We start from the raw sequence: 12,671 nt of genomic DNA on the forward strand, positions 1-12,671 counted from the left end.
GTTATTCAGTCTGAGCCAAACTAACTTGTTTGTTTGGACAAATTTGCGGACTTGCGATTAAAGCGGAGTAAACAAAAGTGTTGTCACCAAAATAGTAAATCGACAATACACTAATTTATCCTTAAATTATTGTTTTCTATAAATTTTTGACAACCCTGGTCGTCATGGCGACTGTTTTACGCTTGTTTAATTAAACTGAGTTGTAGTAAAGTTTTACTTTTAACGTGGTTGGGTTGGGCCTTGCCTGAATAATATCCCATTTATATTCAGTGAAATTTAATTGTAAGTATTGCTATTTTAATATTTCAGTAATAAGCTATCTTTATATCGGTCAGTTTAAGTACCACAAGGCACAATGTATCTAACATAGCGAAGTAGTAGCGATTCTTAACATTATTTAAATAGGCAATAGTTATTTTAATGAACCAACTTATTTTCGTTATGTTTTTAAATTGACAGAACATTTCCAAATGGCTGCATTAAACCTTATTCCGGCTAGTCTTGAGGGGCAGGAATTTTTGGCATCCTCACATTACAAGTTATCTCACGACGAACGTTTCATTCCCGCTTCTTTAAAAAGCACAATGCAAAAACATTATGTCCCACCTAGAAATAAGCTTAAGCCAGAACCAGCATTACCACCCAAGCCTTCTAGTTTTATGCACCAGGATGCTGATAAAATTAACATGAAAATATCAGAGACAGGCCAGGCCTTTCCAGCAAAACATTCAATCCACGACGACCCTCGAGATAAATACTCAGCTTTGTACAAAACTAATTTTAAAATGGATTCCGATAATAGATTGGATTTGTTTACTACAACTCATGAGCGTTATTATAAACCAAATGCGATCACAGGAACGCCCTGGAACCCGAGTCTGTCTAGAATTTGGACAAAGAGTTCTATACCACAGGGAGATAAGGAAAAAGCTGACGACCCAGTCTCTAATTATCGGTACCTCATTAGACATGATTTAGTCCATATTTAAAACACGCTTTTCAAGTTGTAATATTATATTTACTTCTCTAAAACTATAATTAATGGTCAACTTGTGGTATTTTGACTTAAATTATATGCATGAATAGAAAATATATTTTGAATCTATTTATATTTTAGCGGAAGCTATCTTGGCCATGACACATCTCAGAATAAAGTTCAAAGAAACTTATCAACAAATGTTGCAACCAGGTCAACCATAACGGGAAATGGTAGAAGATTGTTTGACACAACTCATTGTGATACTTACAAGGGAAACTGGGGTGCACCACCTGCACCAGTTAAAAAAGTAGGTAAATCTTTATATTGTAGCGAACTTTGTGCGCTTTTTGACGCTAACACCTCCTCGGGGGCTCTAACTTACCTTGTGGCTCTGATTTACCTTATCTATGAGCCACTTTTCTTATCGTTTTTGTAAAGTGTTGGTACTTTTAGTGTATGCTTTTGATCTGATAGTTTAGTATAATCTTTTAGTTAAATTTGGAATAGGGATATTATATTATATTGCGTTATTGTATATATGTATTGTGTTTAACCTTGATTCTATTTGAATAAGGACAATTAAGTTAATACAACTGTGATTACATAATAAAATTGAGTGATTTTATAACAAAACCCGTTACAATGGAGGTCCTGCCGAGATCTCAAGAAAATGTGTTGGACGATTCGGAAATTTCTTTTAAATTGCACGAAGAAATAGAAAATTTGCTTCAGGAAAAGACTAATGAAATACACAAAAAAATAATAGAAGAAGTTAATGTACAATTAAAAAAACAAATGGGAGAATTTCATGCTAAAATGCATAATAGAGTTGAAGAGGTGGTATCTGATTTAATAACGAGATACAAAAACATAGAAACAAAGGTTAAAGTCTTCATTAAAGAAAACAACGAAACAATGAAGCAGTTACAAGAAGTTATACTTCAACAAAAAGAAAAAGATCAAGACCTGCAAGGTATTTTAAATGAGGCAACAATTGACGCAGAAAAAACAGCCAACAATATGTTGCAAAGCGCCAAGATAGAGATTACAGAAGCACTAAATTTAAAAGAAACGTTGTCGCTGCCTGTTAGCAAATTGGCGGAAGGTTGTTCGCCACGTTTTGACACTGTGACAGTAGACTCATTTGATGGGCAGTCGTCGTGGGAGGATTTCATCGCTAGGTTTGAATTAGCGGCTGAATTTAACCGTTGGTCAGAAAGTTCAAAAGGTGTTAGATTGGCCCTACATCTAAGAAGTTCAGCGTCGAGTGTTGTAACCAGCCTACGCCCCGAAGAAAGAAAAAACTTTTCAATTGTTCGTGCGAAGTTAGACCAAAAGTTTGGGAAAAAGCTTATTGACCCGGTATCTCTGTTGCATACAAGAGTTCGTGGAAAAAATGAAAAATTAGTGGATTTAGCGGAAGAACTCAATAACATTGTAAAACAATGCCCCATTTACGACTGCGTAGACAAAGAGCAGCTAGACTTGTTAAAAGCAAATTGCTTCACCAATGCCCTTAAAAGCATTTGGGAACTTTAATCGACAATAAAAATGTATAGTCCCATTTCAATGGACGAAGCTTTAAAAGTAGCTTTACGACTGGAAATTGAAGGAACGACCAGATACAATAAAGAGCGACCGATTCGAGCAATAAATTCTGAGCAGGAAGATGACGTAAGCCTTACTCGCGAAATAATGTCTATGCGCCAAGCCATTAACGAATTAACGGACACCTTATGCAAAAGGCCAAGTAACGTTTATGAACGACCCCAAAGTGGAAGACGAGCGCGAAATGGCAGCTTTGGCCGACAGGGAAACGGCCAGTAGTCGAGTTTAAGGGATGGCACTCGACTTTAAATAAGAACATCCCAACTGTAAATATTAGTGCGACAACTAACAGTCGCCAAAATGGACTTTATTGTAATATTTTTATGCTCGTGGATACCGGCGCTGACGCCACGGTATTAAGCTTTAAAGCCTTTAAAGCAGCCAAACTGTCGCTTGAGCCTTCACACTTCGTTTTAAATGGAATAGGCAATGAAAAATTACCAGTGCAAGGAAGTTGTACTATCAAGTGTAGATCTAATGCCATATATTATGACCACAACGTGTTAGTGTCGGATATATTAGAAGAAGGAATCATTGGACTGGACTTTTTACAAAAATATCGCTTCAACATTAACCTTACATCGACCTTTCTTCAAAATGACCTTGAAAAAGTAAAACTTCAAGTGGTAACAAGAAACAAGCCATACCCAAAAGTGATCGAAATAGAAAACGAAGGCGTGTTTACCGATGACGACGATACCCAAAACATGATAAAAAGAGCCGTAAAATTTGTAGATTCGGATCAATGTAAAAAAGTAAAACACTTAATTGAAAGTTTTGTAAGGCATGCTAAAGGAAAACTTCCTACCAATTCTACCTTTCACCGTATTAATACCGGTAACACAGCAGCAATAAAACAAAGGCCGCGAAGGTTGCCGCAATCCAAGCAAGTAGAAGCTGACAAGCTTGTAAAAAAAATGCTAGAAGATGGAATAATTTCTCCGTCTTTTAGTCCTTGGTGCTCACCAGTGGTATTGGTGAAGAAAAAAGATGGCACAACTCGGTTCTGTGTGGATTACCGCCAGTTAAACAATATAACTAAAAAGGATTCCTATCCCTTGCCAAGAATAGATTCTTTATTAGATGCAGTCAGTGGGTCAAAATGGTTTGCCACGCTTGACTTGAAGTGCGGTTATTGGCAGGTGCTGGTTGACCCAGTTGACAAAGAAAAAACAGCCTTCTCAACTGGAAATGGATTATATCATTTTAACGTAATGCCATTTGGACTTTGTGGTAGTACAAGTACGTTTGAGAGATTGATGGAACAAGTGTTGCAAGGTATACCATCCTCTGTTTGTCTCGTATACTTGGATGATATATTAATTCACGCTAAAACGTTTAACCAACTTTATGAAAACCTGGAAGTAGTTTTTAAACGTCTAATGAACGCTAACCTCATGCTAAATTCAGCAAAGTGTAACTTATTTTGCAATAAAGTAGAATACCTGGGACACGTCATTTCGGCCAGTGGAATATCAACATCACCAGAAAAAGTAAAAGCTGTTAAGGAATGGCCACAACCAACCAGCCTTAAGCAATTGCAGAGCTTCCTGGGATTAGCATCCTACTATAGAAAATTTATACAAAATTTTGCGGATTTAGCTCAACCGTTGTATGGTCTTTTGGAAAAAGATAAAAAGTTTGTTTGGACGCGGGATTGCACAAATTCTTTCAAAAACTTAAAGCTTGGACTTATCACAGCACCAGTTTTAAGCTTTGCAACCCCTAACGGTCAGTTTATAATTGACGCTGACGCTAGTGACAGCGCCATAGGAACTGTGTTGAGCCAACGCAACGAAACCGGTAACGAGTGTGTTATTGAATATTATGCAAAAGCCTTTTCAAGACAAGAAAGAAACTACTGCACAACCCGGAAAGAGCTTTTGGCAATTGTTAGGGCCGTAGAACATTTTCATTTTTATATTTACGGTCGAACAGTGCACATAAGGAGTGACCATGGTTCCCTAAAATGGCTTTTGAATTTTAAAAATCCAGATGGTCAAATGGCTCGCTGGCTTGAAAGGCTGGAGCAATACGACATAAAAATCTTTCATCGTCCTGGTATGCAACATAATAATGCAGATGCATTGTCGCGCAGACCGTGCATAGCTGATAACTGCAACTACTGTAATCGAGCAGAAAGTAAATTTTTACCAATTGATACTTGTGTTTATTCGTGTATCTCAAACACCGTTTCCGACACTGATCTGCGTGAGGCTCAGCTAGGCGACCCTGACATAAAATGTATTCTGCTGTGGAAGGAAGCCAGCGATGTTCGACCCGACTGGTGCCAAGTGTCACCCTTAAGCCAAACAGCTAAATCATATTACCATCAATGGGCTTCGCTTGTCGTAAAAAACGATATATTGTATCGGGCATGGGAAAACTCCAGTGGTACAGAAACAACAATGCAGCTAATTGTGCCCAAGTGCCACCAACAACTTATTTTGGGTTTAATGCACGGAAATGCAAGCTCCGGACATTTTGGTATCAAAAAAACAAAAGAACGATTGCGGAGAAAATTTCATTGGAATAATAGCCAGACGGATGTTGCAGCTCATTGCAAAACCTGTTACAAGTGTGCTTCAAGAAAAGGACCTTTGAATAAACAAAAAGAGCCAATGAAATTACACCAGGTGGGCTATCCATTAGAAAGAGTAGCCATTGACGTATTGGGGCCATTACCGACATCTTATTTGGGTAATCGATACATTCTTGTGGTAATGGATTATTTCACAAAGTGGCCAGAAGCATACCCGATGCCGAACCAAGAAACTGCTACGGTGGCTAAACTACTTATAGAGCAATTCTTTCTACGGTTCGGAGTGCCTTGCGAAATTATAAGCGATCAAGGTTCCAACTTCGAGTCCCACCTGTTTAAAGAAATGATGAAAGCTTTTGACATTGTAAAGACCAGAACTACACCATATTGGCCGCAAGCAGACGGAATGGTCGAACGATTTAATCGAACTTTGGAGGCTCAGTTAGCAATGTCCGTAGAAAAAGGCCAACGCGATTGGGATCAACAATTGCTATATATATTAATGGCATATCGTACAGCAGTACATGAAAGTACAGAGCATACCCCCGCCAAACTAATGTTTGGCAGGGAAATAAATTTACCTACAGACTTTATATTCGGTCGACCGGAAATCACTAAATATTCAGCGTGGGAATTTGCCAAGAAAGCTCAAATCAACATTGATGAAGCTCACGAATTTGCTCGAACAAAACTACATTTATCCGGCCAAAAAATGAAGAAGTATTACGATCGTTCAACTGCGACAAAGTTACTAAACGAACAGGAACCTGTATGGCTGCATTGCCCCCAAAGAAAAAAGGGTCTATCCCCAAAACTGTCGTCGCCGTGGCAAGGTCCATTTAAGATAATTAAGCGTATTAACGACGTGGTGTACCGGATCAGACGTTCACCAAAACATCAATCAAAAGTCGTGAATCGAAACCGGTTATGGCGTTATAGTTTAAAGTTGCCAACCAACTGGTATCGAAACAATAATGGTCAAAGCAATACACCGGTACAAACTATTATTCCACAAATTGAAAACACAGACATCCTAGCTGATGGTATTAAATTACCAACCTCGCGCAGAGGCCGCAACATTAATATACCACATCGTTATCGTTAAAAACCTACCGTACTTTCCTTTATAAATATATATTTAATATTGTTATCGTATTTACTTCATTGTTATTATTATCGTTGTATATATCATTATTTCTCTTCGTTAAATGATAGTTGTTTCGTCTTTATAAAGTTCGCATTTTGATTATCGTTTTATTATTTGTATTATGTGGTGCGTGTTAATGTTTATGTAGTTTTAATGTATATCGCTTATGTATTGTATTGATTATCTTCTTATTTAAATATTGGGAAGGGAGGAATGTAGCGAACTTTGTGCGCTTTTTGACGCTAACACCTCCTCGGGGGCTCTAACTTACCTTGTGGCTCTGATTTACCTTATCTATGAGCCACTTTTCTTATCGTTTTTGTAAAGTGTTGGTACTTTTAGTGTATGCTTTTGATCTGATAGTTTAGTATAATCTTTTAGTTAAATTTGGAATAGGGATATTATAGTATATTGCGTTATTGTATATATGTATTGTGTTTAACCTTGATTCTATTTGAATAAGGACAATTAAGTTAATACAACTGTGATTACATAATAAAATTGAGTGATTTTATAACAAAACCCGTTACAATATAATTGGAATTTATAAACGTATATAGATAATGCATATCTATGTTAAATTTGTATGCCTTTAAAATAAAAAAAAATGCAATTTAAAAAAGCGGGAAATTACTGCAAGCCAATATCTTAATCAATTTGTTTTTAAACAATAGCACACTGGCTCAGCAATACCTGAAGGAGATAAGGAGAAAGTTTTTGAGGACAAAACAACAATGAGACATTCATTTACCCATAAGCAACTTCCCAGTCCAAGAAAGGATGACTTGGGATCTTATCACAAACTTTATGCAACTAACTATAAAGAGAAAGACGGTCTGGGCAAGTTTGGTCAATACTTGAGTACTGAAGCTGAATCGTACCAACCCATTCCAAATCCTGACAGTAAGAACAATGGGTTTATGTTCAAGTAGTAGCATTTATGCACAATTTTTTTTTAAATATACGCCATAACAAAGGGTATAGTTAAATATCGTAAGATTTTTTTAGCCTTTTTTCAATTTTTGTGCTTGGGCAGGCGGAAGAATAAAGCGTGATAGAGATCGCAATGCTAGCGATATACCTGATGGAGATATGAATGCTTACCGCGCAAATGAACGAATAAGTACAACGTTATCAAGACTACATTATCAACCAGTAATGTTTAATTTTATAGCAAACTATTTTTAAAACCTAAAACCGTAGCAACATAGTAACTAACGGAAAGACTTGCTGTTTTTTTAGCAAGTCAAGTTATGCTACAAACACTGTATCTTATAAAGTTCGCATGCTAATAAATTAAACAAACTATTTATTTAAAGCTTGACATTGCAAGGGCAAGTATGCCTAAAGTCGACGGTTCAAAATTACGAACGAAAAGCAACGTGCGTCTTAGCGAAAATAGATCAAGGTTTTACGAGACGACTTGTGATTCAACTTATCATCCTGTTACCGTTCCTTATAACAGAGCCGACTCCCATCCAAAAAGCGTGGTTCCTTTGAACTACTATGGTAAATAAACATTTATGATTAATTTAACTTAGATTTAGATATTTGAATTTTAAAGGTAAACATGATAGAGTAAAATCTTATTAATATAAACAGTATTAAACTAGGCTATAATATAACTGGTGACTTTATCCAACCTAACTAAAATTTACAAATTTTTCGCACAATGTAAAACTGTGAAGCAATAAGCTTTTTTTGTATATATCTTTTTTCTCGATGTGGGAAAGTCGAATGCGCGACTTAAACATAGAGTAACATCAGTTACTCTGATCTAGTCTCGAGTTGCCTGTGGCAGTTTGGGATATTACAGATTATAATTGCCCGATAATTATGCTGCTGATTAAGTGCTGGCTCGCCAGGAGTTCATACCGTTTATAGCGCCTTACTTAAGGGCGCTACAGCATGAGAGCAGTGAGGATTGAACTAACGACCTCATGTGTGGTGTAGCAAATGATTTCACCACTACACCAAGCTTATTTATTTGTTTAAATTTATAGGAAGCGAACGAACGAATCCAACCACTCGCAGTGATTTTCCTTCCTACGATATGGCAAGACTCAAACCTCATCATATCGCACTGGAAAATCTTCGTATGACACACTTCGACCCGCCACTGGGTCAAGAAAGATATTTTTCGACGACTCAGGATTCAAATTACACTCCGAAGAATATAGTGAAGCTCGACGTAGATCCGTGGCGACTTCAACGAAGTACTGTACCGATTGGCACGATGGGAAAATACATAAAGGGTTCTCACAACGGATGGGAATAGATAGATAAAAATATTTTTGTCAACTTTTTTGATCTTGTATATATTTTTATTTTGTAATTTAATTTTTTTGTTATGAAAGGAATGTTACTTATTATATGATATAGTGTTACTACTTGTATTCGATTGCTGGCTGTATTTTAATTATGTTCTATATGTACTGTATAAGCCATTATTATTTAATTGTGTTGCTGTCGTATTCGTAGTTTTTTAAGCCATAACTTTTCTTGATTAAGCCATTTCAAAAGCTATTGCATCTGATTAGTTCATTAGTTTTAGATTTTAGCATTACTTTTTAAGCCATACAATTTTCTAATTAGCATTTTAAAGTTCAATGTGCTATATTTTATGCATACGTAGTAATGAATTACTGTGAAATTCTCTTAGAATCTATATTCTAGTCGATTTAATTTATAACAACAATAAACTTCTATAATTTACATGTTTGTGTTTTATTTTAGTCTTTTTTACCACTAGACGGTAACCGTGAGTCTGATTCCAATTCTGTAATAATCACGTGATGCGATTTCATTTTAAATCACAAATAGAAAAGTAAATATACTAACGTTAGACTAAATCCAAAATTTAAAAATTAACATTGTTTATATAAAATTAAATTCTAAAACGGTAGGTTAATTAAATTATTGATATTTAAAAAAATGAGGACAAACTATAAAATATTGTTTAGTCATCACAGGTGTTTTCCCTAAAATTTTAATTACATCATGATTTTTTTAAACAAAAGTTAACTGCATTTTATTAAAAGTTTTGCACTAAATATTATTTCCCAATACGTCCTTATCAATTTTTATATATGTGGTTATCAAATCGTGCCATCACGTTGTTGTTTTAAACTAAAGAAACGCCTTCTGGCTTAGTCAAACTTATTTCTAGGTTCTGTACTTTTTTTTTATTTCAGCTATACTAACCCTCAACAGGTAAATTAAAGCAAAATTAAGGCACAATATGGCAGATACTGCATCTTCACAAGATCGACAAAATGCTGCCGAACAAGATGCCAGAGATGTTGGTTCTATAATGGTAATATAATATACTTCACAAAAATGTCATCAAATTTACTGACAAAAAAAAAAAAAATTTTATCCTTTATGCTGCCTATAAGATGATAAGATATCTAAAACTTACTAATACACTTCTTTTTTATCTTGAACTTGGTTTTAAAATTCATCAATTTATTTTGAAATATCACTTGTTTAATCTGGTTATTGTTTAGAACTTTATGGCAGCTCGTAAGATAGGGACAGCTATGTGGGTAATGAGATGGTACACTGTGTTTTTAAGCATCCAATACATGTTCTTTTGCAGGTTTTGAGTTTATTTTAAATATATTGAATTTAATAATATTATTTTTTGCTATGACAAATTAAAACATAAACCTCTTACTATTTGTAACACCATTGTCTTCTGTGAAATTTTTTATTTTATAACCCCTTTCTTTAATTTTCTATCTCTCAGTGCATTCGAAATGTCACAATACTTTCAACGTGCAATGCTAGCCAATGGGGTGATATGTGCATTAAGATTACATCAAAGAGTGCCTGAATTTCGACTTACCAGACATCACTTGGCTTTGCTGCTGCAAGAAGATAGTGCTCACTATTTAATCTATACCATGATATTTTTATCATGTAGTCCTATCACAAGTATTGAATTTTTTTTATAATAAAGCTTTAGTTTAAAATAGGTTAAAAGGATAATGCTAGGCTCATATATGCTGTTTTGCCGAATTCAAAAACCCAAACTAAAATACTGTAAAAAAAAAAGTTTTTATACTGATTTGCATTTAAGATCTCAACTAAAACCTATATAAAATTTATGCTAAAGTGTTAAACTGTACTAAAATGATTGTTCCCTAACTGCATAGTAAAATTTAAAATAATACATCGTCCTTTTTCGACAGTTGCCCTAATGCCAATAGCTGTTTTTGCACTACTCCATGCTTCTAGTTTTACCAGACAGATGATTGACATGCATGGCGCCAACTCTTATACAATATTAAGAAAACTTATTAACCATGTTGCCAAGAACCAAGCAACTTTGTTCAGATTTGTTGCTTTAAATGAGATCCTTATCATGCCAACTGTTGTGCTCATGTTGTTTACGTAAATATAAAAACAGTATTTTATGTTAAATTTATAAAAATTTGTAGATTTATAAGCATTTTTAACCGACTAAATATATTTTTAAAAAAATGTATATATAATTCTTTTTTTTTAATGGCCTACTCGGTGGGAATTAAAATTCATAACTAAAACACATTTTTTGATTTTTAAATTACAAATTATTTCGTTTTTTTTAGGGGACGTGCTTCTATGTTTGCACCCTTTCTGTATTACAAGTTTGTCCAGTATCGCTATTTGTCCAAACGAAATCCCTACTCGAGGTAAATTTAAAATCATATTTCATTTAACAAATTAATGCAAAAATCACATAAAAATAAATGTTCTATTGCCCAACTACACGCTTTTTGTGTTGCTTTAACAATTTACTTTTTAATTTACATATTCTTACATCGCTTTCATTTTTTTGCAAAGGTTGATATTCTACGAATTACGAATGGGATTGGAGACGTTAAAACGCCATGCTAACTGCCCAGCTATACTTGCAACCCTTATACAAAAATGTATCGATCTTTGCCACAAGTTGGCGCCAGCTGCTCAGACTCAAGCCGAAACTGAATAGAAATCACATATTTTCGAAATTTGCACCAAACACAACCACAAAAAGAGAATTGCTAATATGTTAAAGTGCCGATTTATTTAATTCTGCAGTTACAATTATTTAATACTTATATGTTGTAATGCGTATTTGTTGTACGTTGAAAAGAATAAAGTTTAATGTGTTAAAAAAATGGCCTAATTTTTTTGTTTCGTTAAAGATAAATTTATCTTAGCCTGAATCGCTTAACATAAATACCACAGCGTTCTATAAGACATTATTAAACATTAAAACCAGTTTTTTTTCGTATAATGCACATATTACCAGCGCGGTTAAGTTCAATACTAATTCTAAACACGTGTTATAGCTTCGTCAAGTCACGATGTATTTATGAAGGCGTTTAGTCAACAATCTATGAAATGTCTGGCATAACACTTTTACCCTTAAGATTTAACCAGAAAATAAACAACATGATTTGTTATAGGTTACAGAAGTAGCACAATCAATTAAATAATTCAAACACATTAAACAACTCAGATTTATTGCCTGATTGTTACAGGGAAAATCTTTAACACAAGACCATGCATATATATATATATATATATATATGTATGTATTTTATATATAACACAAATTAAATTACTGGTGAAAAAGGCATTTTAAGACTTTGTCAACTTATTTCCAAATTCTATCTAGGTCGAGCCTAACAAAATGCAATTCGTGTATCTATAATTCTTGCCAATAAAACCCACACCACTGTACCAGAAATGTCATAGCTTAGCACATTGAAGGTTATTTAAACCAGATTAAGTGCGAAACTAGAAAACGCAGTCTGTTTGTGCGATAAGATCATTGTTTTTGGTTCGTTTTCGAATTGTCATGGGCGCTTATGGAATTACAGAAAACCTTCAGATATCAGATACCCGCAATATGTTTTAGTAACTTTCTCTTTCCACATTCCTTAAAAATCGTGCTGCAAAATCGCGATAGTAGCCTAATAGTGTTTTCATACAAACAACAATTAAGCAAATAAAATGTCGGTTATCGAAAGAATTTTGTCTAATAACATATTGTTGATATTTTTAATCTTTAAATTAGATATGTTCTTGCTATGTTATGTTACTGCCCCTGGCATGTTAAAAGGTGTAAATGTTGCACTAACATGATGTAAGGCCATTGCCAATATTAACAAATACTATTTTTTCATTAGGACACAAAAACAGCGTCATGTGTCTTGTTTGTTTAGGTAAAACCGGTAAATTTTCCCATACATCACCATTTTATATTCTTTGTGTGCATTTACTTACTTGCTGCTGATAATGGATAAAAATCCAATTAGGAGTTATTAGGTTAAAGGCGGTATGGATTCATATATTTAACGGGCAATTGTAAACAATATATTCTAAGTTGTATTTGCATTAGTAACGCAATATTGTGCTTT

The 12,671-nt window shown here is 34.5% G+C and overlaps 2 protein-coding genes across 2 annotated transcripts; both read left to right on the forward strand.

The window, feature by feature from the left end:
• Window positions 1-212: 212 nt before the first annotated feature.
• Window positions 213-8,973, forward strand: LOC145757682 (stabilizer of axonemal microtubules 5-like). Its single transcript, XM_082572459.1, has 7 exons — window positions 213-282; window positions 460-955; window positions 1,118-1,286; window positions 6,951-7,179; window positions 7,313-7,431; window positions 7,596-7,785; window positions 8,280-8,973. Exons 2-7 carry the CDS (start codon window positions 471-473, stop codon window positions 8,552-8,554), a joined length of 1,467 nt encoding a protein of 488 aa, XP_082428585.1. The 5' UTR covers window positions 213-282; window positions 460-470; the 3' UTR covers window positions 8,555-8,973.
• Window positions 8,974-9,297: 324 nt separating this feature from the next.
• Window positions 9,298-11,336, forward strand: LOC145757618 (transmembrane protein 33-like). The gene is made up of 6 exons (XM_082572454.1): window positions 9,298-9,592; window positions 9,786-9,877; window positions 10,028-10,215; window positions 10,473-10,674; window positions 10,872-10,955; window positions 11,107-11,336. The coding sequence occupies exons 1-6, from the start codon at window positions 9,518-9,520 to the stop codon at window positions 11,252-11,254; spliced, it is 789 nt and encodes a 262-aa protein (XP_082428580.1). The 5' UTR covers window positions 9,298-9,517; the 3' UTR covers window positions 11,255-11,336.
• The last annotated feature ends 1,335 nt before the right edge of the window (window positions 11,337-12,671 follow it).

The sequence above is a fragment of the Corella eumyota genome, chromosome 1, assembly GCF_963082875.1.
Source record: "Corella eumyota chromosome 1, kaCorEumy4.1, whole genome shotgun sequence".
In the NCBI taxonomy this organism is placed as follows: Eukaryota; Metazoa; Chordata; class Ascidiacea; order Phlebobranchia; family Corellidae; genus Corella; species Corella eumyota.

Coding starts and splice junctions, on each gene's coding strand:
- LOC145757682 (XM_082572459.1), top strand. CDS start 471: ATGGCTGCATTAAACCTTATTCCGGCTAGTCTTGAGGGGCAGGAATTT. Junction 956..1,117: donor GACCCAGTCTCTAATTATCG/GTACCTCATTAG, acceptor TTTATATTTTAG/CGGAAGCTATCTTGGCCATG. Junction 7,432..7,595: donor CAAGACTACATTATCAACCA/GTAATGTTTAAT, acceptor ATTTATTTAAAG/CTTGACATTGCAAGGGCAAG.
- LOC145757618 (XM_082572454.1), top strand. CDS start 9,518: ATGGCAGATACTGCATCTTCACAAGATCGACAAAATGCTGCCGAACAA. Junction 9,878..10,027: donor CAATACATGTTCTTTTGCAG/GTTTTGAGTTTA, acceptor TCTATCTCTCAG/TGCATTCGAAATGTCACAAT. Junction 10,675..10,871: donor GTTGTGCTCATGTTGTTTAC/GTAAATATAAAA, acceptor CGTTTTTTTTAG/GGGACGTGCTTCTATGTTTG.